The sequence below is a fragment of the Primulina tabacum genome, chromosome 11, assembly GCF_025594145.1.
Source record: "Primulina tabacum isolate GXHZ01 chromosome 11, ASM2559414v2, whole genome shotgun sequence".
Classification (NCBI taxonomy): domain Eukaryota; kingdom Viridiplantae; phylum Streptophyta; class Magnoliopsida; order Lamiales; family Gesneriaceae; genus Primulina; species Primulina tabacum.
In genome coordinates, this window is record NC_134560.1 from 11,276,377 (window position 1) to 11,302,083 (window position 25,707).

The 25,707-nt window shown below is 35.9% G+C and overlaps 1 protein-coding gene and 1 non-coding gene across 2 annotated transcripts; one reads left to right on the forward strand and one right to left on the reverse strand.

Moving 5' to 3' along the window:
• The first annotated feature begins 17,321 nt into the window (after nt 1-17,321).
• On the forward strand, nt 17,322-19,919 carry LOC142518268 (uncharacterized). The gene is made up of 4 exons (XM_075621011.1): nt 17,322-17,966; nt 18,065-18,130; nt 18,319-18,371; nt 18,553-19,919. Exons 1-3 carry the CDS (start codon nt 17,517-17,519, stop codon nt 18,322-18,324), a joined length of 522 nt encoding a protein of 173 aa, XP_075477126.1. The 5' UTR covers nt 17,322-17,516; the 3' UTR covers nt 18,325-18,371; nt 18,553-19,919.
• A 5,021-nt stretch (nt 19,920-24,940) lies between these two features.
• Nucleotides 24,941-25,092, reverse strand: LOC142519940 (U4 spliceosomal RNA). The gene has a single exon (XR_012813824.1). It is a non-coding gene; the product is annotated as a U4 spliceosomal RNA (small nuclear RNA).
• Nucleotides 25,093-25,707: the final 615 nt, after the last annotated feature.

Below are 25,707 nucleotides of genomic sequence, written 5' to 3' on the forward strand. Positions count from 1 at the left end.
CTGCTAATAAGAAAGCATCAGTCCCGACCCACTGGATCAACAGAATTTCCAGAACTAAATGCTGTAAGTAAAAATGAATTTAAACCTAGAAACAAAAATCAAATTCAGAGACAAGGTTTTGGTCGAGGTCATGGTCGTGGTCGTGGTCGTGGTCGTTGACATGGAAGTGGTCATGGTCGTGGTCGTGGTCGTGGTCGCGGCCGTGATTTTGAAAACAATCGAGATAGTTATTTTTTGTAATGCCCGAGATTTTATCCTGTTAATCCGAGATTATTGGTTTATAAATTGATGTGATTATAGAAAGACAACTCCAAGACAAGAAATTGGGAAGCATGGATATTGTAAGTGTGAAATCCAGTAAGTATCGTGCACATGCGCGGAGGCGAGACGCGCATATGCGCGAGAAGCAAGTGCCGAGGCAGAAGACCTCGCGCATATGTGCAAGACTAGGCGCACATATGCGCGAGCATATGAATTGCCCGAGTGCCAAGACAGTAGGTCTCGTGCATATGCGCGAGATGAGGTGCCCATATGCGCGAGCAAGATTGATGGTTCAAGTGCAGAGACAGTAGGTCTCGTGCATATGCACGGGACGAGGCGCGCATATGCGCGAGATGGTGAAATCATGAACGTCGAGACCAGTAGGTCTCACGCATATGCGCCATTGAGGGACGCGCATATGCGCGAGACAGTGCAGTATGAAAAACAAGCCACTTGTCCTTGCCATGCATATAAGAGATAAACAATTCTCATTCTTCCTTCAGAATTTTCAAAAAGAAAGGAACCGAGAGTCCCTGGAGAAATTCTCAAGTTCTTGATAGTAGAATTTGATTTGCACAAGATCCGCCCATCTGATTTTCAATCCGAGTTTGGTACCGTACTTCTCTCGTTAAGAGCTTCAAAATCATGTGAGTTTATTTAATTTTCAACATGGTTTGAAAACTTGATATTGGGGGAATCATAATTTTATCTATATTATGTGTTCCTGAGATTGTGGTAATCGTATAATCAAAATCGGATCGAAAAACGGATACCGTATGAAATTGTTATTATTTTCCAGATTTGATTTGATTGAGATTATACAGATTTTGATAATATCAGATTGTGTTTGTTATCGATTATGAGTTGTGATTTGTATCTGTTGATATTGCATTGCTGGGATATATCGAGATTGCGATGTTATGCTGTCGAAACAGAATTAGATTGAGTTCTGATCATATCCAGTATTGCTTTGAGTTGTATATTGATATTGTACTTCTCGAATATATGTCATTCCAGAGTTGGTATTGAAGGTTTCGAAGACTGAACAGAGCCAGATTGATATTTGATTTCGTTGACCAGACTGATCTATGAAAAGAAAGGTATAAATCAATGTTAAACCGGGAAGATACAACTCGAGTAAGAGATAGCTTGAGTTTCCCTAAACCACATACTTTATTGTAATTGCTTTGATGTATTTGCAATTCATGAGATTGATATGCTTAGTCTATTGATTTATAGCAAAGCATGAGTATAAGTCTTTGGCAGAGGTGCCAAGTCACTGGGCATTTGGTTTATATCGATGTGCTTAGGAGTAGATCAACTCCTATTATAGAGATTCGATATAGAGGGCCAATGTCTGGGAATAAGAACGTACCACCATCTAGCTGGGAAGAGTAGGTGGGAGACTGTTGCGTTCTTATTCAAACCGGGATCCCTAGATAAGAGTCGAGTCAGAAATTAAGAGTTAAAGAATTTGATTTACAGTTTTATATCGATTCATTTTTTTCAGATTATGATACATGCTATTGATAACTGTTCTATGCTTTTATATATGTTTATACGAAAGGCATGTATACATTGTTTGTACTGGGAATATATTTCTCACCGAGTTATCCGGATGTTGTTGTGTTTGTATGTGTGCATGAAAACAGGTGGGACAGGATCAGGGTCAAGAAGAGGATGAGAGAGTGAGATTAGAGTGGAGATCCGGATCCAGTAGTAGAGTTGATTTTCATCGCTGGATATGTAGTGGTTGAAACCTAATTTGTATGGTTGCAGTTTGAACAAATGTTGTATCTTGAATCATTTGGTAGATATTACATTTGATCTTGATGTTTAAATAGAATGAAATAAGATTGACTATCACATGTTGTTACAGTTGTACACTTGTGTATTTTTTTTTAAAAAAAATATTCGACCTAGATTATTTAATTGATCCATTTAATCCCAAAGATGATTTAAGAAGATGAGTTAGCGTCCGGGTCCCCACAGCAGGTGGCATCAGAGCTGTAGCTGTATGTTCCTTTGACTGAGTTAGAAGCGAGTGAGCGGGGTAGATTGAGTTTTCTTTCCTGCTTTTGTGATGCTAGCATGGCAGCATGTTTTATTGCTTTTGAAAATACATGTTTACCTGATTATCTGATTTGATTGGAAACGTGTATTATTGAGAAATGAATCAGAACCAATTCTTGATCAGAGGTACGATGATTAGATGAGGACTGAGACAGATCTGTTGTATTTGGTTACTAACCCTTTTGATAATCAGATATGCCTCCTCGAAGAATCCCAGAACAGGGTAGTACTTCTACAAATCCAATGGATGTTATAGTGACACCCATGGAAACAGTTGCTGAAGAGATTTCAGTCATTTAAACCTCCGACCTTGAAGGGCACTGAGAATTCTATTGATTGTGAGAGTTGGCTTGATGATATTGAAATGCTATTTGACTCACTTGATTACACAGATGAACGAAGAGTTCGACTGATTGGGCATCAATTGCATGACGTTGCAAAGAGTTGGTGGCTCACAACCAAGAGGGCTTTAGAGCATCGAGGTACGGTTATTACTTGGAAGATCTTTAAGACTGAATTTTATCAAAGATTCTTCCTAGTATCGTACAAAAAAGACAAGGGTGCATAGTTTGCTAATCTGAGACAGGGTCATTTGAATATTGAAGAATATGTGGCCAAATTCTCTACCTTGTTACGATTTGCTCCTCATGTTGCTGAGAATGATGAAGCAGTGGCTGATCAGTTCATTAAAGGGCTGAATCCTGAGATCTTTACACTGGTAAATGCAGGGACGACCAAATAACTTTGCTGATGCTTTGAATAGAGCAAAAGAAGCAGAAGCGGGCCTGATCAGGCAGAAAGGAGCTTCGTATGTTGCTCCAGCACTGAAATAACAACAACCCTCAGCTCAGTTCCACCAACCCCCTCCCAGATTTAATAGTGGTGGTAGCAGCAGTGGAAAGAAAGATAATCTGAAAGCCCGAGGGAAACAGTTTAAGAAGTCTGATAGTAGTTCATCTAGCTCCAGTGGTTCACGACAGAGCCAGAGTTATACAGGGGTCTATTGCAGAACTTGTGGAGGAAGACATCCCACGGAGCAATGCCAAAGAGTGTTTGGTAGTTGCAATATCTGTCGACAGCAAGGACATTTTGCCAGAGTCAGTCCACAGTGAGGTTCTCAACGATCCCAGGGAGCAGAATCATCTGGATCAGTGGCTCAAACTGATAGACGATCATTTGCTGTTCACTCTTTCCAGCCACCTACTACTCAGTCACAGCCGAGGCCAGGAGGAAGCCAGACTGTTAGCCAACGTCCGAGACAGCAGGACATGGTGTTTGCATTGAGTGAAGAAAAGGCACAGGAAGCACATGATGATGTTGTTGCAGGTAACTGTTCTCTTTGTGGTTACTCTGCTTATGTGTTGATTGATATGGGTGCATCTCATACTTTTATATCTGAGCGATTTGCATTGATACATGATTTTCCTGTTGAGTCATTATCTGCTGTAGTATCTGGCTCTTCACCTTTGGGGAGAGGTCTTATATCAGTGAAGTCTGTTAAACGTTGTATACTGCAGTATGATGGGAATGAAATTGAGTTAGATTGTACTGTACTCGATTTGTCTGATTTTGACTGCATTATCGGTATTGATATGCTGACCAAGTACAGAGCTACCATATATTGTTTCCAGAAAATTGTAAGATTCAGACCTGAGATGGCTGATGAATGGAAATTTTACGGTAAGGGTTCCAGAGCTCAAATTCCTTAGATATCTTCTTTGTCTATGACTCGATTATTACAGAAAGGAGCAGAAGGGTTCCTTGTGTATTCAGTAGATGTACTGAAATCGAGTCCGTCATTGGCAGATTTGCCAGTGGTATGTGAGTTTGGTGATGTCTTTCCAGATGAGATTCTGGGTTTGCCTACAATTCGAGAAACAAACTTCAGTATTGAATTGATACCAGGTACTGTTCCTATTTCTAAAACTCCATACAGAATGGCACCGATTGAACTGAAAGAACTGAAAGAGCGGCTAGAATATTTACTAGCTAAGGGTTACATCAGACCGAGTGTTTCTCCTCGGGGCGCTCCAGTATTATTTGTCAGAAAGAAAGACGGTTCTATGAGACTCTGCATTGAATATCGACAATTGAACAAGGCTACGATAAAGAATAAATATCATTTGCCTCGTATTGACGATTTATTTGATCAGTTGCAGGGTTCTTCTGTTTATTCCAAGATCGATCTGAGATCTCAATATCATCAGCTGAGAGTTAGAGATTCTGATATATCGAAGACAGCTTTCAGAACCAGGTATGGCCATTATGCGTTTATAGTCATGCCGTTTGGTTTAACGAATGCTCCAGCTGTATTTATGGGTTTGATGAACCGTATATTTCAGAGATATCTTGATGATTTTGTGATTATTTTTATTGATATTATTCTGATTTATTCAAAAAATATTATTGATCATGCTGAGCATCTTAGAACTGTATTGAAGATTCTGAGAACTGAGAAATTGTATGCAAAGTTGTCTAAATGTGAATTTTGGCTGAGACAAGTTGTATTTTTGGGACACATTATATCTGGAGATGGTATTTCTGTGGATCCTAGCAAAGTTGAAGCTGTGATCAGTTGGCCTAGACCGACATCAGTGCCAGAGATACGCAGTTTTATGGGTTTAGCAGGATACTATCGTCGATTCATTAAAGATTTTTCCCGTATTGCTAAGCCGATTACTCGGTTGACTCAGAAGAATGCCCCTTTTGTTTGGTCAAAAGCATGTGAATCCAGTTTTCTAGAGTTGAAGAAGAGATTAACCAGTGCTCCTGTATTGACTATTCCGTCAGGTACTGGTGATTTTGTTGTTTATTGTGATGCTTCTCACAGAGGACTAGGTTGTGTTTTGATGCAGCGAGGACATGTTATTGCTTATGCCTCGAGACAATTGAAAACACATGAGACTCGCTATCCGATTCATGATCTTGAATTGGCTGCCATCGTATTTGCATTGAAGATTTGACAACATTATCAATATGGTGAGAAATTTGAAATCTATTCTGATTACAAAAGTTTGAAATATCTATTTTCACAGTCAGAATTGAATATGAGACAACGTAGATGGCTTGTTGTACCAGATGTTTCAGATTTGAAACAACAGATTTTGACAGAAGCGCACTGTAGTCGTTTGAGTATTCATCCTGGTGGCAGAAAAATGTACAATGATCTGAAGAAACAGTTTTGGTGGAAACAGATGAAATCAGACATTGCAAAATTTGTATCCAGATGTTTGAATTGCCAACAAGTGAAAGCAGAAAGGAAGAAACCAGGAGGTCTGTTGCATAGCTTCTCTATTCTAGAATGGAAATGGGATCACATTTCCATGGACTTTGTTACGAAGCTACCACGATCCTCCTGAGGTTGCGATGCGATTTGGGTCGTTATTGACATATTGACCAAATCAGCGTACTTTATTCCTTACAGAATGACATATAGACACGACCAGATGGCAGAGATTTATGTTAGAGAAGTGGTCAGATTGCATGGTGTGCCTAAGTCTATTGTATCAGATCGTGATCCTCGATTTACTTCACACTTTTGGCACAGTTTGCAACAAGCTCTAGGTATGAATTTACATCTGAGTACTGCATATCATTCTCAGACCGACGGACAGTCAGAGCGAACTATCCAGACATTGGAAGATATGTTGAGAGCTGTAGTGCTGGACTTTGGCACTAGTTGGCAAGATTCTTTGCCACTTTGTGAATTTTCGTACAACAACAGTTATCAGACGAGTATAGAGATGGCTCCGTTTGAAGCGTTGCACGGCAAAAAATGCAGATCCCCTCTCTATTGGGATGAGATATCTGAGGTACCTGAACTTGGGCCTGATATGATTCGAGATATGACTGAGAAGGTGAAGCTGATTCAGCAGAAAATGAAGACAGCCCAGGATAGACAGGACAAATATGCAGATATTCGACGTCGACCGTTAGAGTTTGAACAAGGAGACAGAGTATTTTTGAAGATTTCTCCTTTCAGAGGCATTGTTAGATTTGGCAAGAAAGAAAAATTATTTCCACGCTATATTGGGTCGTATGAGATTCTGGAAAAGATAGGTACTCGTGCCTATCGACTCGCTATTCTTCCTTCTCTATCTGGTATACATGACGTCTTTCATGTATCTATGCTGCGGAAATATCTTCCTGATGCTTCTCATGTTCTTCAGCCAGACGAGTCAGAACTTGATGAAACTCTGAGTTATTTTGAAAAACCGATCCAGATTCTAGATCGTAAAGAAAAGCAGCTCAGAACGAAGACTATTCCACTTGTGAAAGTTCAATGGAGTCGTCATGACATTGAAGAAGATGCTTGGGAAACTGAATCAGATATGAGACAGAAATTTCCAGAGTTATGTCATTGATGTGAGTTTCTTATTTAGCTTCTGTTTTACCTGCTTATATTATATGATTTGATTGCCTGTGATTTCGGGGACGAAATCGTGTCTTAGAGGGGGAGAATTGTAATGCCCGAGATTTTATCCTGTTAATCCGAGATTATTGATTTATAAATTGATGTGATTATAGAAAGACAACTCCGAGACAGGAAATTGGGAAGCATGGATATTGTAAGTGTGAAATCCAGTAGGTATCGCGTACATGCAGAAGACCTCGCGCATATGCGCGAGACTAGGCGCGCATATGCACGAGCATATGAATTGCCCGAGTGCCGGGACAGAAGGTCTCGCATATGCGCGAGCAAGATTGATGGTTCAAGCGCAGAGATAGTAGGTCTCGCGCATATGCGCGGGACGAGGCGCGCATATGCGCGAGATGGTGAATTCATGAACGTCGAGACCAGTAGGTCTCGCGCATATGCGCCATTGAGGGACGCGCATAAGCACGAGACGTTCAGTATGAAAAACAAGCTACTTGTCCTTGCCATGCATATAAGAGATAAACAATTCTCATTCTTCCTTCAGAATTTTCAAAAAGAAAGGAACCGAGAGTCCCTGGAGAAATTCTCAAGTTCTTGATAGTAGAATTTGATTTGCGCAAGATCCGCCCATCTGATTTTCAATCCGAGTTTGGTACCGTACTTCTCTCGTTAAGAGCTTCAAAATCATGTGAATTTATTTAATTTTCAACATGGTTTGAAAACTTGATATTGGGGGAATCATAATTTGATCTATATTATGTGTTCCTGAGATTGTGGTAATCGTATAATCAAAACCGGATCGAAGAACGGATACCGTATGAAATTGTTATTATTTTCCAAATTTGATTTGATTGAGATTATACAGATTTTGAGAATATCAGATTGTGTTTGTTATCGATTATGAGTTGTGATTTGTATCTGTTGATATTGCATTGCCGGGATATATTGCGATGTTATGCTGTCGAAACAGAATTAGATTGAGTTCTGATCATATCCAGTATTGCTTTGAGTTGTATATTGATATTGTACTTCTCGAATATATGTCATTCCAGAGTTGATATTGAAGGTTTCGAAGACTGAACAGAGCCAGATTGATATTTGATTTCGTTGACCAGACTGATCTATGAAAAGAAAGGTATAAATCAATGTTAAACTGGGAAGATACAACTCGAGTAAGAGATAGCTTGAGTTTCCCTAAACCACATACTTTATTGTAATTGCTTTGATGTATTTGCAATTCATGAGATTGATATGCTTAGTCTATTGATTTATAGCAAAGCATGAGTATAAGTCTTTGGCAGAGGTGCCAAGTCACTGGGCATTTGGTTTATATCGATGTGCTTAGGAGTAGATCGACTCCTATTATAGAGATTCGATATAGAGGGCCAATGTCTGGGAATAAGAACGTACCACCATCTAGCTAGGAAGAGTAGGTGGGAGACTGTTGCGTTCTTATTCAAACCGAGATCCCTAGTGGACCTAGTAGAGTTCAAATAATTAAATTAATTCAAGTGTTGAATTAATTAAACACTAGTGGACCTAATAGAGTTCAAATAATTAAATTAATTCAAGTGTTAAATTAATTAAACAACATTAGGCCTTGTAGAGCCCAATTAGAAATAATTATTTAACTAGTGGGCTTGAGTAAAATCAAGTAAGGTTTAATTAGTCTCAAATATGTTTGAGACATTTAAATAAAAGTCCATGTTACAAGCCCAAATAGAATTGCATGCATGGAAGGTGAAGGGTTGGAGGCTACTTTTTCAATATTCAAGGTATGGCATGCACATGCTTACTTTTACTTTTTCATATACCAAGACAACTTGTCATCCCCTTCACTAACATGAGTTGGCCGAATTTTTGAAAATGATTCTCCTAAAAAATTTCTTCTTCGTTTTGTTGAGGAAACACTCTCTTCTCAAATGAAAAATGCTCTAATTTTTCTAGTGCAAAATTAGAGTGGATTTAGCTTGTTGGTGGTGGACCTAATTTGAAGGAAGGAGTCCAAGAACAAGGAAAGCTTGTAGAGGATCAACCATACAAGAGCTAAGTTGTTTACAACTAGTTGGAGCCAACATCAATCTTGAGAGATTGATATGTATATTTCGTAAACACTCTATGAATGTCATTTTGTGTTTTATTGTATTTGCTACACACTATAGTTTAGGCTGCTCGATTTTCTTGCTTGAAAAATAATTTTGAAACTTCCGTTGCGCAAGCAAGCACCTTAATCGATCCCCTTTCAAAACTACTAATGCTTCATACTGGATTACATTATACATATATAAGTCCAATTGAATCAAACATGGTAATTGATAATTCTTCAATACTAATCAATTGGCATGATCGATTAGGACATCCTGGTACAACAATGATGCGAAGAATTATAGAAAATACACATGGTCATCCGCTGAAAGACCAGAAGATCTTTCAAAATAATAAGTTTCAATGCAAAGCATGTTCTCTTGGAAAACTTATTATAAGACCATCACCAGCTAAAATCCAAAATGGATCACACATGTTTCCGAATGTATTCAGGGTGATATTTGTGGGCCAATTCATCCACCATGTGGATCATTTAGATATTTTATGGTATTGATTGATGCCTCCAGCAGATAGTCACATGTATGTTTATTATCAACTCGGAATGTGGCATTTGCAAGATTACTTGCTCAAATAATAAAATTGCGGAATCAATTTCCCGATCATACAATCAAGAAAATTAGTGTAACGTCCGAAAAATCAACCTACGTAAACCACATACATGCAAATTATTTTAATTGCTTAATTGTTTTATTTAATTGATTTTAAATGCTAGCATGATATTTATTATATGATTAAATGTATGATTGCATGATTAAATAATAATATGATATGATTACATGATAATTAAGGATTTTACCCGAATATTCGATAATAGGCAGGGGAAAGGAGACCGGGGACGACGAAGACAAGAATAATTATATTTCTTTAAATGATGGCAAGGCTTCCTCATATGATTTAAAATGATTTGATTTTCCTAAAAATGTTGGAGTTCGAATTATTTTACGAGTTGAGCTCGATTTTTCATGGGAAGCTGGTTTTGGACAAACAAAGAGTTTTAAACGATCAAAAATATTATTTTATGGAAACTAATTTCATAAAATTTTATTTTTTATTAAATAAGTGTTATTGGGCTCAATTTAATTAATTTAAGTAGGCCCAATATCCTTAAGCTTACAAGCCCAAAACCAAAGCTCATTAGCATGTTAATTATTTATAAATAAGTTACTTAGGTCTTCTAAACCTCATAAACCACCATCAATCAGCCGTGAAACACACCTCAAAGCACACACCATATTTTCGAAATTAAGGGAAGGAGAAAAGGCTAGGAGTTTTCGTCGTCCGGTCGTCCAACGTCGCATCCTCGCCAACGATCGAATAATCGAGCGTTATAAACACAAAGAAACCTTTTTATAAACTCTTTCAAAAATCATAAAAATCATAATATGTGTGTTTAAATTGTTTATGCATGAAAAATATTGGTGTTCGATTATTTTACGATGGAATACGTATTTTTGAAAGTTTCAACGATTTTACGTTTATTTAAAAAATGTTTTTGATTCCGACGGACACGCTGCCAATACATGATAAATTATGAATGATTTATAGCCAAAATATGACAAAATAATTTAGAAAACAAGGCTGGAAATCATGGGCTAAAATCAGAAATAAGAACCTGTGGGTTTTGTGTGCATGTTGTGGTTAAGGGGCTCGGTGGTTTTGCTTGGGGTCACGAGGCTAGCCAGGGCTGGTTGGGGGCTTGGCCAGGGTCAGGATCGAAGTCTGTAGGGTCCTATGGCGGCTAGGGTCGAGGAAGGCGGATAAGGAAGAGTCCATGCGTGAAGGGACTCTTCACGTGCAGGTCTGGTGTGGCCGAGAATTCCAGGGGCTGCGGCTCGGTATGGACTGGTCTAGGTGGTCCATCAGGGTCCTAGGGTGATGGGTAGGGGTCGGGCCAGGGGTTGGTGCAAGTGGGTGTGTTGTGGCTCGAAGGAACGTGAGGATGCGCATGGCAGCAAGGGTGACGCGCGAGGCTGCTGTCTGGTGCATGGCTTCGTGCGCTCGGTCAAGGGCTGGGCTAGGTTTGGGTAGGGTCTGGTCATGGTCCAGGGATGGTTAGGGTCAGGTGGGCTTGGTGGTGGCTCGGCTGGAAGTGTCCTAGGTTGGCTAGGAGTCCATAGGCATGAGGTTCCTCCCATGTGTAGAATTTGGTCTACTGTCCAGGTGAGCTTGAGAGACTTAAGGGCTGGTTCCTTGGGCTGGGATTGGTCAAGAGGGTTCCCGGGTGAGTTGGCTAGGGTTTGGCTCGAGGTGGCTTGGGCGTGGCTCGGGTAATTTAGGAGCTGGCTCGGTATGTTCCACTTCGTGTCAAAAACGAAATTTAAAGGAATAAAATTGGAACCATGGGTCCACGGGTGTTGTTCATGGCTCCCAAGGGTAGAATAAATAACAAAAATATTATGTTTAAAATTTGGGATCAAAATAATGAGTTTTGGATTTATCCGGGATTTAATCGCCGCTCGAAACGTTAATTAAAGAATAAATAGAAACGCCTAGTTTTAAGATTTCTAAAATTATGAAAAATTATATTTAAGCTTAAATAATTGTTTAGAATAATCTCATGTCATTAAAAGTGAGAAAAAGATAAATTCGAGAATTTTTACGTCCAGGGGCAAAACAGTAATTTTATACTTAAGAAAATATGTAAACGCTTGGCAGCGTCCCGAAGGATCATAATGCTTGTAAAATGATATTCTATGATTTAAAATGATGATTTTGATGATAATATGTATTTTATGATTTATGGTAAAGCATTGCAATTTATACTGTTTAAAATGTTATTTTTGAAAAGTTATGTTATTTTATGATTTTCAAGAAAAAAAAATATTTTGAGGGATGTGAATTGACTGTGACATATGATATATGATTTGTGGGGGATCCGTTTATGTTGAGGACGGTGAACTTACAATTTTATGGGGATGTCGTGAGGGGAAAAGGCCCCAGAGGGAGCCCGTCTATGGGAGAAGGACCCCCGAGGGAGCCCCGACGATCGTATTTCCATGGTGAAACCTAGTGCACACTCCCATGGGCCATGTGGAGCTGAAAACTGATTGATCATTCGACCGAGGATTAAAGCTAGTCACTTTCAATGATCAAATTTCACCCAAAATGATATATGATTTAAAGCTTATAATTAAAATGATTTTTATGATATATGATTCATGATGACGATTAAAGCTATTTTTAAATGATTTTAAAATGATTTATTTATGTTCAAAGCTTATTTGAAATGATTTTTAAAGGATTCATTTATGCTTAAAGTTATTTTAAAATGATTTTACGATTTATGATTTAATTATGCTTAAATGATTTTAAATGATTTATTTATGTTCAAAAGCTATTTTAAATAAAAATATGATTTTTAATGCATGTGAATGTATATGTATTATTTTCTATCCATGTTTAGAACGTGCAAAGTCTTTACACTCACTAGGTTTGTATGATGCAAGATTAGATGATTTATGGGAGGTGCTGACTGTTGGAACATTCCATATTCGCAATCTTGATTTTGATGTTAACAAAACTTGTTGTTGTGTTTCTAACATACGTACTCAAGTGTGAAGTTATTAAAACAAGAAGCAAGATGAAACTGAATTTTGCACAAACTAAATTTCTGGCGAGCTTTGGTATTTTGAAGATATCTCTCCGCTAGTTGATCCAAATGACAATCCGCCAACTTCACTGATCCAAAAACTCAATTTGGAAGAAGTTGTATTTTACGTCAGTTGGGCAAAATCAGATGTTATCAGGGTCTAACGGATCTCTCAATTACCGAACTGATTGCACGAAAACAGCAATCAGTTGGGTATGAGCAGTTGCGGTATTTTAGTCATATCTCTCAGCTCGGTTATAGAAATAAAGCGATTCAGTATGCGTTGGAAAGATAAGACGATGATCTACAAATCATCTTCAGAAGTCAAAGTCTGAATTGAAGCTTAAGATGCTGATAAATGACGATGAAACTACTGGTTCTGCACAAACTAAAATCAGCTAGGATGATTTCAGCACACCAGCTGAACTGAACTGAACCAGCTGCTGACCAACTGAAACTGAACCAGTTGAACTGAACCAGTTGAACTGAACTAGACCAGCTGAAACTGAACCGAACCAGACCAACTGAACCAGCTGAACTGAACCAAATCAGCAGCTAACCAACTGAACTGAACCAGCTGCTGATCAGTTGAACTGAATGACCATTTGAGTTGACCAGAGTTGACCAGTCGGGAAAAAGTCCAGCAAGACGAATTTGACCATTGCAACCTCAAAAACAGTACAAAAACTTTTCAAACAGTCATATTCTTGTGTCTAACGTATATATCATTGTTAGGGCTTATAAATACATTTAAAGATTAAACAAGAGCTTTTGAAGTGGATTCAAAGCATGGGAAGTTAGCATGAAGATATCAACTAGTTGATAGCACAAGCCTTTGTGTGAGGATACATTTGATATGTACACTGTAAAGGATAAATTTCTCACACACAATCACTCACACATATACAAGAGAGTTGAACTTCAAATATTAGTTGAGTGAGTCTTCACACAAATACGTAAAACATTGTGTTTGTAGTCTTTGCATATGAGACGTTAAACAATATGCTGATTGTGAGATGCTGCCTACAATCTTGAGTGCTAGAAGTTCAGTTTAGGCAGTAGTGTAAGTCCTAGCTGAATGGGTTTGTACAAGGTGTTGTATAAATCAAAGTCTTTTACTGAATCCTTCCCAATGGGAAGAAGGGGTGACGTAAAAGCATTTGAAGTCTCCGAACATCCATAAAAAAATTCGTGTCTATTTGTTTATTGCATTTACTTATCATTTTCATAGTTTTAAAGATGCATTGTTGAAGCATTTTATGTATTCTTCAAATACCAAAATATTGCATATCAAGTGTTTGATAAAATGCTTTCACTAAAATATTTTTACTTATTCAACTTGCATAATTTTTAAATGCTTTACAAAATATTTAATCAGTTTCTACGAAGGATTATTTCGAGTATCTTCCGCTTGGTTTAAACACCAAACTTGATTTAATTCATCTGTGTTCAATATTTCAAGAACCGATCTATTGTAGCTCAACGATAATCCCCCTAATCGATCCTAACAACTGACGATTGAGTGGATCGAGTGTAGCAGTACACACCCGAGGGCCTTTATGTTTCCGCACTAGCTTGATAAATTAATGATTTAAATATTTATGTTAAGGATTTTATTAGAGAATTTTATGCTTATTTTATTGTTAGTTTGATCTTCTTAAAGATCGATTTAGGAGTTTTGGTTAGTCGAAATATTTATTATTTATTTTATGAACTTGAGATTTCATATGTTATTTATTATTGATCGTTAGAAATGATAAGTTATTTATTTTAGAATTTTCGAGTTTATGATTTATGATTAGAAAAAAAAAGTCGAGGTCGTTTCAATTAGACTTGATAATGCTAGGTGAATTTACTTCCCAGACTTTCAATAATTATTATATGTCAATGGAAATCACTGTTGAGCATCATGTTGCTCATGTACATACACAAAATGAATTAGCCGAATCATTGATTAAACATCTACAACTGATTGCTAGACCAATGATTATGAAAACAAAACTCCCTATTTCTATATGGGGATATGCAATTTTACATGCTGCTGCATTAATTTGCATAAGACCAAGTGCATACCATAAAAACTTCCCATTGTAGCTTGCATTTGGAAAAGAACCAGACATTTCTCATTTGAGAATTTTTTGATGTATGGTATATATGCATATTGCACCCGCTTCAACGAACAAAAATAGGGACCTCAAAGAAATATCGGAATTTATGTTGGTTATGATAGCCCATCAATAATTCGATATCTTGAACCTCAGACATGCGACATGTTTACAGCACGTTTTGCTGATTGTCATTTTAATGAGGAAATCTTCTCAATGTTAGGGGGAGAAAAGAAAAATATCGAAAAGGAAATCACATGATAGACATAATTGTTGTTACATCTGGATCCAAGAACTAAACACTGTGAAAAAGATATACAGCAAATTGTGCACTTGTAAAGAATAGAAAATAAAAAACTAGATGCATTTGCAGACACAAAAAAGGGTAACTAAATCATATATACATGCTATAAATGCCCATGTTCGAATTGAAATTCCAAATAAAAAAATTGAAGACAATCATGATGTCATTAAACGCTTGAAGCGTGAAAGGCCAATCAGTTCCAAGGATAAAAATCATCGAAAAAGAAAAAACATAGATAAACACGATGATCACAAAATAGAGAACGATATTCCATCAGAAATACATGATGATGAAAATATTCCGTCAGAACCATATACTGATGAGAATCAGTGAAATCTCTATCAATTATATTAATACTGGAAAAATATGGAACCGAAAAGATATAAAAGAAGTTGATGAGATATTTTCTTACAATGTGGCATTTGACATCATAAATGACAATGAAGATCATGAACCAAAATCATTTGGTGAATGTAAAAATCGACATTACTGGATAAAATGGAAAGACGCCATTCAGGTTGAATTGGATTCGCTAAATAAGCATAACGTTTTTGGGCCTATAGTCCTTACACCTGAAAGTGTAAAACCTGTTGGATACAAATGGGTTTTTATTCGAAAACGAAATGAGAAAAATGAAATAGTAAGATATAAAGCTCGACTTGTTGCAAAAGATTTTTCTCAAAGGCCTGGAATGGATTATGAAGAAACGTATTCTCCTAGTTATTGATGCAATTACATTTCGGTATTTGATTAGTTCGGCGGTATCGGAAAATTTAGAAATGCGTCTTATAGATGTTGTAACAACTTACTTATATGGATCACTTGATAGTAATATATATATATGAAAATCCCTGAAGGATTTAAGATGCCTGAAGCACAAAGTTCAAAACCCAGAGAATGTTATTCCGTGAAATTGCAAAGATCATTGTATGGGTTAAAGAAATCCGATCGAATATGGTATAATCGGCTAAGTGAACACTTAATGAAAATGGGATATGTAAACAATTCGATATGCCCTTGTGTTTTCATTAAGAAAACAACATCCAGATGCATAATTATTGCTGTATATGTTGATGATTTAAACATTATTGGAACGAATAAGAAAATTCAAGAAGTTGTGTCGTACTTGAAGGAAAAATTTGAAATGAAGGACCTTGGAAAACCAAGTATTTTCTGGGTTTGCAAATTGAACATAGAGAATGTGGAATATTTGTTCACCAGTCAAGTTATACAGAAAAGGTCCTTAAACATTTTAATATGGATAAATCAAATCCTTTAAGTACTCCAATGGTTGTTAGATCATTAAACAAAGAAAATGATCAATTCCGTTCATGTGAAGATGATGACGTTATTCTTGATCCAGAAGTACCATATCTAAGTGCTATTAGTGCCCTTATGTATCTTGCAAATTGCACAAGACCTGATATATCTATTGCCTGTAAATTTATTGGCAAGATTTAGCTCATATCCAACAAAAGACACTGGAACGGAATTAAACATATATTCCGTTATTTACGAGGATCGACAGACTTGAGACTTTTGTATTTAAAAGATACCAATCAAAGCATAATTGGTTATGCTGATGCTGGGTATTTAACTGATCCACACTATGCACGTTCCCAAACAGGATATGTATTTACTCGTGGAGGCACTGCAATTTCTTGGCGTTCACAGAAAAAAACACTCGTAACAACTTCATCAAATCACGCCGAGTTTATTGCACTCTATGATGCAAGCCATGAATGTGTGTGGCTAAAATCAATGACCGAACATATCCAAATCTCATGCGGATTATCATTCGACAAGAAGCCTGTGATACTATATGAAGATAATGCTGCATGTGTTGCTCAAATGAAAGAATGATACATAAAAAGCGATAGAACTAAACATATTCCCCCTAAGTTCTTCGCATTCACCCAAGAGCTTGAGAAGAATAAAGATATTGATATTCGTTATATTCAATCAATTAAAAACTCATCAGATCTCTTCAAAAAGACACTTCCTACGACAATATTCAGAAAGCATATATATATATATATATACACTCTTTTTCCCTTACTATGGTTTTTATCCCAATGAGTTTTTCCTAGTAAGATTTTTAAAGAGACAGTATAAAACACGTAATGAAGACAATCATTGCATCATCATCATCATCACAAGGGGGAGTGTTGAAAAATAAAAGTTGTGTTGAAAATAATAGTTGATATATTTGAATGTTGAACATAAGAGTTGTAAATATTGAAAATTAGTGTGTGATGATGTATGTAATTATGTATTTATTTTTGGATTATCTCTAAAAAAATTCTATAAATAGGTCTCTCGATGTAAAGAAAATCACAATTGAGTAGAGAGAAAATTTTATGAAATCTAGTTTGATATATTTGTGAGTTTGAGATTTTTAATTTTTTATCGTAAATTTTTACTTTTAACACACCTGATTGTTTAATTTTTTTAAAAAAAAAACAGTTATTATTTCTACCATATTCCAGAAAAATGTTAATACATGTTCCGTTTGCGGCTTTCACAAACTATTTCAATACCTCTGGTTCCATTGCTCTCCTCACACACTTTGTTTTGGTCTCCATGTCCTTTTGAGCAAGAGAAGTGTACGAAAAACTGAGAAAGGGTAAAATTTTTCATGCGATTGCGCGGCTAATTGCTACGGTACCGTCAAAATCACAGCCACTTCGCAACTTCTCCATGCCGCAACTCAAATGGGCTCAGAAAACTTCGTCCTCCTACCGGCGCCGCGACTCTCCCGATCAGCGCCCCCCCGTTTCCATGACACCGACTAGGAACGACTCGGATGAGCAGAATGGGGAGGAGGGCAAGCCCTGGAACTTGAGGCCGCGAAAGGGAGTCGTAAAAGCGGTGCCTTTTCAGAAGAAAGAAATTTGTGCCAGGAACTTTGGTAATTTTGGTGATTTGAGAAACGAAGGGGTTGGTAACGGCGTGAATTTGCAGAGGGTGAGGGGTTTGATGGATGGAGGGCAGCAGGCTGGTGGTGGTCTGGAGAGGAAGGAGAAGACGATGAAGCTCTGGATTTCGCTGTCTAGGGAAGAAATCGAGGAGGATGTTTATGCTTTAACGGGGTCGAGGCCCGCCCGCAGGCCAAGAAAATGGCCTAAGAATGTTCAGAAACAGCTCGATGTACGAGTGTACTAAATTTATTTTTGTATGTGATGTAGAAAGTGGAAATTTGCTATACCGGATGTTTGTATGTGATATCTGTTGATTTCTTTTTACAGAACCTGTACCCTGGACTGTATTTGGTGGGAGTTGCAGCGGACTCATATAGGATTCATGATGCTTCGGTATGAACCGTCTGATGTCATTTTTATTTGTTTCTGTTACGTGGGAATGAGTTGTTTTTGTCCATGATTGAGCATTTATTCAGTTCATAATTTGTGGGTCAATCTTTATGTTTAGGATTATTTTGAGAGATATGGATGTATTTGGGGTAAATTTGGAAGATGATAACGTGATATTGTCTTACTTGCAGAACTAAATGCAGCGTGGCAGATAAATTTAGACATTTGATGCAATGGCAAAAGGGTAAACTTTCATCCATCAAATGTGTGGATCCATGCGTGGATTGGTGTGCTTGATGGTTCTTATTTTATATAATTTTTAAAGTGAATTTTGGGATTTTGTCAAGTTTTGTTCATTCGAAATGTTGTAACTTATACTGGATGTTAATTCATACGAAGTTGAGTGTTGACATTGTATCATGCAGAGTTGGATTTGGTGCCAAAAATTATGGAGGTTGTGAAGCATGTGATTCACTGTGACGTAACCCGGATGAGGCACATTTTGTGGGCAAAGGTAGGGGACATAGAGCTGGTAGTATAGGTTGATAGTAACCGGAAATATCTTTATGTTGCATAGTTCAGAGCATTATCTAGAATTTAGGGGCTTAACATAGACCTCTCTTTTATTGATGCAAAAGTATGTGTAACTTTGGATGTTTTTTCATGCATGAATGAGTTCAATAACCTTTATTGAAATGCAGCATCTTATTTAGGTGGATGTGTTTTTGTTTTGAAAAGTACAAATCTTGAGTATGTGATGTGCTTCAAAACCCTCCAAACTCGACTTGGGACTCTGGGAGACGATCTAGTGCATTATGTAGTTTCATTCTGATATTAAACTCACTCGGGGAAACACCATCGGTCTTTTTCTACTCCTTGTTGTCTGAGGATATACTTTTCTCCTACCTGTCCACTATCAGAAGTTCATACAATACAATAAAATATTTTTTTTATTCCGAATTCCGTGGTTGTATATTACTCCGGCACTTTCTCACGTCTCACCAATCTTCACAAAAATTCGCATAGTTAAAGATTGGACCCAATAACACCAACCGATAGTGAAAGATCTTATTGAATTTTCTTACTTAGTTATTTCAATAATGGCAGGATTTTAATAAGCTTTAATGGTTTATTAATTTTCTTTCGTCATCCTGTCATCGTAGGTAGGATAATATGGCCCTTGCCGTATTTACGGTTTATGTTCACATTCCTGCTAAACACTGAGGACCTTTCTATCAGCCTAAGTTTTTAATCTTGCAAGGCCAATTAGGTACCATAAATTCTGCAAGTAATCAACATGGCTCCATGTTGTTATGTTTTCTTTTACATTGTCGATTCCATGTTGATCTGAAAGAGGTGAAAATGGTGTCGAAAGATTTGATGAATCTCTGTGGATGAGGATGGCTTTCTTGCATCCCCGGTCGAATTTACACCTTGTTTGGTGCTATATTCTGTTACAAGGCAAACATCTTAACAACTCTGTCAAGAAATATAATATGGTAAGATTTGTTATATAAGAATGGGGAGTAAATTTGTCATCTTCTTTTCGATTTTGCATATGGTTAATGTTGTCTTCTGTCTTTTCTCTTTGAAACTTGTTTCACAATCCTTTTTTTTTTCCCTTTTGTCACATAGAAATGTGTTAAATACTGTTCATCGTGGTATACATGTGTTTAATTGCTTGAATAATGGTTGTATTCCCCCCATCCGCAGCTGAGCGAGCAGGAGCAAATAGTCCCTTCCTTGGATATCATCGAGTTTACTCCTCTATGTATCCATGGGTGACACCAAAAACTTTTTGGCAAGTTCATGAACTCGGCCCAACTCATGGTTCGCGAATTTTAGATGACAATAATTTATACGATGAATTTGAAATACATGTTAATTAGCATGAAACACAGTAAAACTTTTTGGATTTTTTGGATTTCGTGGATTTGGAAACAAATTACGAATGTTATTTTTTAAAAAAATAACAATGAAAAAAACTCTGGACAAGTTTTGCGGAGAGCTCCAAAATAGAGTTGGATTGGAGATGCTCAACCCATACTTTATTTTGGAGATCTTTAAAATAGAGTATGGGTTGGTGTTCCAATTCAACTCCAAATGCAATCTCTATTTTGGAGATTGTAATAGTTGGAGGATCACTATTTATTTGAAGATCAATATGGAGATTCCACCAAATTATTTTTTCAAATTATTAATTTTGAAAACAAATTACGAATGTTATTTTTTAAAAAAATAACAATGAAAAAAACTCTGGACAAGTTTTGCGGAGAGCTCCAAAATAGAGTTGGATTGGAGATGCTCAACCCATACTCTATTTTGGAGATCTCTAAAATAGAGTATGGGGTTGGTGTTCCAACTCAACTCCAAATGCAATCTCTATTTTGGAGATTGTAATAGTTGGAGGATCACTATTTATTTGAAGATCAATATGGAGATTCCACCAAATTACTGAAATATCATCATAACAATTGCAAAATAGTCCTTTTTGTATTTTTATGTATTTGTTTTGCTCCATTTTATATTATTATATTTCAAATTATTTAATTAATTAATTTTAATGTTAAATAATTTTTATACTTAGTTAATTTATTTTAATTGTTTTATTATTTTCATGAATTAATTATAAGTCTATTGTTTATAAAAATCATAAAATAAAAATAATAATTGAGTTTAATACATGTTTTATTGTATTATGTTTATCAAATTAATTAAGTTCGATTATATAATACATTATGTAATTATATAAGTATATGTGTGTGTTTTTGAAAATGAAAAGAAAGAAATGGAGTATTTTGTAATATTTTTAGAGGATATGGATTGGAGAAGTTTTTAAAAATAGAGATCATGGAACTCTAATTTGGAGGATAGATGATATGGGTTGGAGATGGCCTGACCACCTTTTGTCTTTGATTCCTTTTTTTTTTTGTGAGTAAGAAAGATGTGTTCTTATGTCAAACAATTATATGTTATGAAGCTGATAGAAAAATTAATGAAACACAAAACATGTTTAATATATATATATATATATATATTTGTTATGATGTCTACCTACCGTTCATACATTTAATCTTCTATTGGATGTGATTCATCATATCAAAATAGTAAATCAGATAGGTGAGTCTCACCTTATTGGTGAGCATAAAGACGAACACGATTAACGGACAACATAACAAAACAATATATATTTATATAAAATATTCTTCTATTTTTAATATATATATATATATATTTGAAAACAAATGTATTTGAAATCCCCACTTGAAATCATAAATGTCATCTATAAATTCATTACTTTACTTTTACTTCTTCATCCCCACTTGAATTAAGTTTTCCCATATTCGTAACTCTCCATTGATCCCCATGGACTGTTACACATACGACGTGATATTTGTTGATCATTACACCAAAATACATTTGGTTTTATCTCTACACACTGATAATGGCAATGAATTTCTTACCCTTGAAACTTTATTTCGGTATCTCTTACCTCACTACACAATGAAACAAGTCTAACTATTCATGCGTCTCTACCTCACATTGTGTCCATTTCTCTTAGCTTCGCATTGCCCAAATCGAAATTTTGAAAAATTATTTGGTCGTCCACCTACGAGTTTTCCGACGTCTATGCTACCATTGGTTGAATCCCGTGACGGAGTCAGGAAAATAGCTCTACTCGAACTAGAATTTTAAAGTCTAGAATCTTTTAATATTTTAAATTGATCTGCCCGGGCTAATATCATATTAGTCTTAAATTATACAAAATTTACATATAAATAAAAAAAAATTGGGTCACCCGGGCTTCATGGACGGTGGCTCCGCCTCTGGTTGCATCCGTGCACCACATACAAACTTGAATATAAGTCTCAACCATGTATCTTACTCGAAGTGAATATCTCTGTTTTGATCATTCTTCCTCGAAGCTTTTCATCTCTCGTTATGTTGGTATTATGGAATCTGTCTCTCCTTTATATCTCTTTCTTGCCCTAATTTCTTTCTAGAGTCATCCTCACTTACAACACATTTTCCACTCTTCCTGGACATTCTTTCTAAAGGCTCAGTCTCCACACCACAATTTAGATCTCTCTTTTCCCTCCTCCCAACCCTGCGGTGCTGATCTTTCGGCATATTTGCAGCCTGTGTTTGATGCTGAGATGTTTGTATCTTCCTCCACTGTCCCATCAATTCCTTCCTCGTATATTCATCTCATTATCACCCACTCCAGAAACGATATAATCAAATTATAAGAACTTATTCATGTTTACAATTTAATAACATGATAGTGAATGCGGAAAATAGATTGGTTGGAAACTCCAATCATTGAACTTTAATGAACCTCCTTAAACTTTGAGAGACTTCTAAGCATTCTAAATCTCACTATAGATAATGTAAATAATTCTTGAAGGAGTGTGTGCTTAGGGATCCAAAACGCCACTATTGATAGGTAACTCGTTAACATCATCGAAAAAATTTGAATTAATTGTATTTTATCATTATGAGATATTTTTTCTTTCAAAAATATGGCAAACTTATCCGGATAGAATTTTGCACATCTAAATCTTTAAAAATATATGGTCATTAGATAAGATAAAGTTGTGCATAATTAAATATTAATAATTATCTCATGGGTCACTTGATAGGACTAGATTTGGTACCAAATTAAAAATTTTTCAACATTCTCCCACTTGGCTCATATATACAACATTGTTCACTAAATGAGTAAATAAAATACATGAATCATGGTGATAGGTCCCTAAAGATGAGTATTATCTTTCATGTATCATGTTTCTCAAACAATATAACTTAATGATTAAGGTTTATTCAAGGTCCAACTTTATTGATATTTTTCAAACTGTATACACAATAAAACAAAATGAGGAAATATCATAATAGAGTTTCATTTATAACTTAATTATTCTTACAACAAAAATTGCATAGAGAAACCAAGTCTAGTTAGTTCTATATGATCTTGAAACTTATGTGGAAGCATGACTTTATTCAAAGGATCAACAATCATCAATTCAGTACTAATGTGTTTGATAATCACTGTCTTACCTTTAACATATTCTTTTATGGCTTAGTACTTGATGTCGATGTGTTTAATTCGACTCCCAATTTTTTATTCATAAACATAGACACAACAGCTGAGTTTTCATAATACATCTCCGATGGTCTAGAAATAGAATCCACGATTCTAAGCCCCGAAATGAAGCTCTTCATCCATACGTCATGTGGGTGGTCTTAAAACAATATACAAACTCGGTCTCTATGGTGGAAGTATCAGTCAAAGATTGTTTTGCACTTCTCCAAGATAAAACTCTATCGGATATCAAGAAAACATACCTGAAATGATTTTCTTGCATTAATGCAACCAGTGTAGTCTGAATAAGAATAGTCAATCACTTCCAAATTCTCAATTCGTCTAAATATAAACATGTAGTTTTTGGTCTCTTAAAGATACTTCATCACTTTATTTGCAGTTTTCCATTGGTCTATACTTGAATTACTATGATATTTCCCAACATTCTAACTATAAATGCAATATCAGATCTAGCGTAAATATGAGCATACATCAAGCTTCCGACAACATAAAAATAAGGAATGTTGTTCATATGTTCCCGTTTAAAGATATTTTTTCAGGCATTGATCCAAATTAAATTTATCACCCTTCACAACGGGAGCCACACTTCGTGAACAATCCTTAACCTGAAATCTGTCTAAAACTTTGTCGATATAGGTCTCTTGAGATAATCCTAAGATCTCTTGAGATCTATTTCTATGTATCTTAATGTCAATGACATAAGATGTGTAACTCATCCTTACATCAAAGTTTTTAGATAAAAATTGTTTCATCTCATATAAAAATCCCTTATCATTGGTTGAAATTAATATATCATTCAAATACATAATAAAAAACAAATATTTCTCCTACTTATCTTTTGGTATATACATTGTTTGCATGATGTTATCTACAAAACTAATAAAAAGATTACATCATGAAATTTCAAATACCATTGATGAAAAGCTTGTTTCACTCTATATATGAATTTCTTATGCTTGCATACAAAGTATTCACCATCACTAGGGGAAAACTTTTTCTAGTTGTTTAATGTAAACCGCTTCCTCTAGATCACCATCGATAAATGTTGTTTTCACATCCATTTGTTGCAACGTTAAATCAAAATGTGCAACTATTGTCATTATTATACAAATTTAATCTTTCTTAGAGACAGGGAAAATGTCTTCTTTTATTCAATTACTTCTATTTGAGTGAATTTTTTAGAAACAAGTCTTGTTTTGTATCTTTAATGTTGCCTAATGAGTCTCTCTTTGTTTTGAATACCCAACTACATCCAATGGTTTTTGGACTATCGGGAAACTGAACAAGATCCCAGACTTCATTCGATGCAATATAATTCATTTCTTCTTCAATATCATTGTACCATAATTTTGATTCACTATAACTTATGGCTTGTGAAAATGTTCCAAGATCGTTTTCGTCTTCAATTTTAAAGTTCGATTCCTGTAGATGTACAATATAGACATGAGATCTTTTTGATTTTCTTTTTCTACTCTATCTTCTTTAGTTGTCATCTTGAGGAACATTTTGTTCGATTTCTTGATTAACAATTTGTGGATTCTCAATAATTAGTTGTCCGAGTGCCGTTGGGACTTGAGGGATGCGAACGAAAGCCAATGGATCACTTATTTAAGAAGGTTGCTCATAATTGTGATCTTTCTCAAGAATTATATCTTGTGATTATCATTCCCACTAACAAATCATTTTCAACAAACTTTACATTTTTTTAGGGCTTTACCCAAATAGGGAGCCCTTCCAGAAATTCTCGAAGGCCTGAGACAAGCCCAGGCCTAAGAGGGGGTTTGGAAATAGTTTTCAACCAGCAATAGACGCGCCTCGGTTAGAACCTCACTAGCTGCGTCATTGCCCCAAGCGCAAAGATTCAACAAACTTTACATTCTTGATTCCACGATTCTAGTGTTATTGGATAGACAGTAAAATTTTATACCTTTTGGATTTTTCAGCATATCCAATGAAATATTCATTTATAGTTCTTGGGTCTATTTTCTTTTCTGGTGGATTATAAACTCTAACTTCAGATGGGTATCCCAAAATGCGTATATGTTGCAAACTCGGTTTCCAGCATTTCCATAATTCAAATGGCATCTTTGGGACAACCTTGGTTAAAACTTGATTTAATATATATATTGTCATTTTAAGAGCTTCATTCCACGAGGACTCAACAAGTTTTGAGTTGCTCTGTATACTCCTAACCATGCCTATTAAAGTTTGATTTATTCATTCAACAACGCCATTTTAATAAGGGAACCAGGCATAATGTATTAGCCAACAATATCATTTTCTTGAAGAAACTTCGCAAATGTACCAAGTGCTTGTCCATTCTCAATGTATCTACCATAATATTCACCACATATATCACTCATCACGATCTTAATTTTTTTTCTACATTGTTTCTCTACTCCAATCTTAAAAATATTAAAGGCATCCAACGGTTCGTTCTTGTTATGAAGCAAGTAGATATACATGTATTGTGATT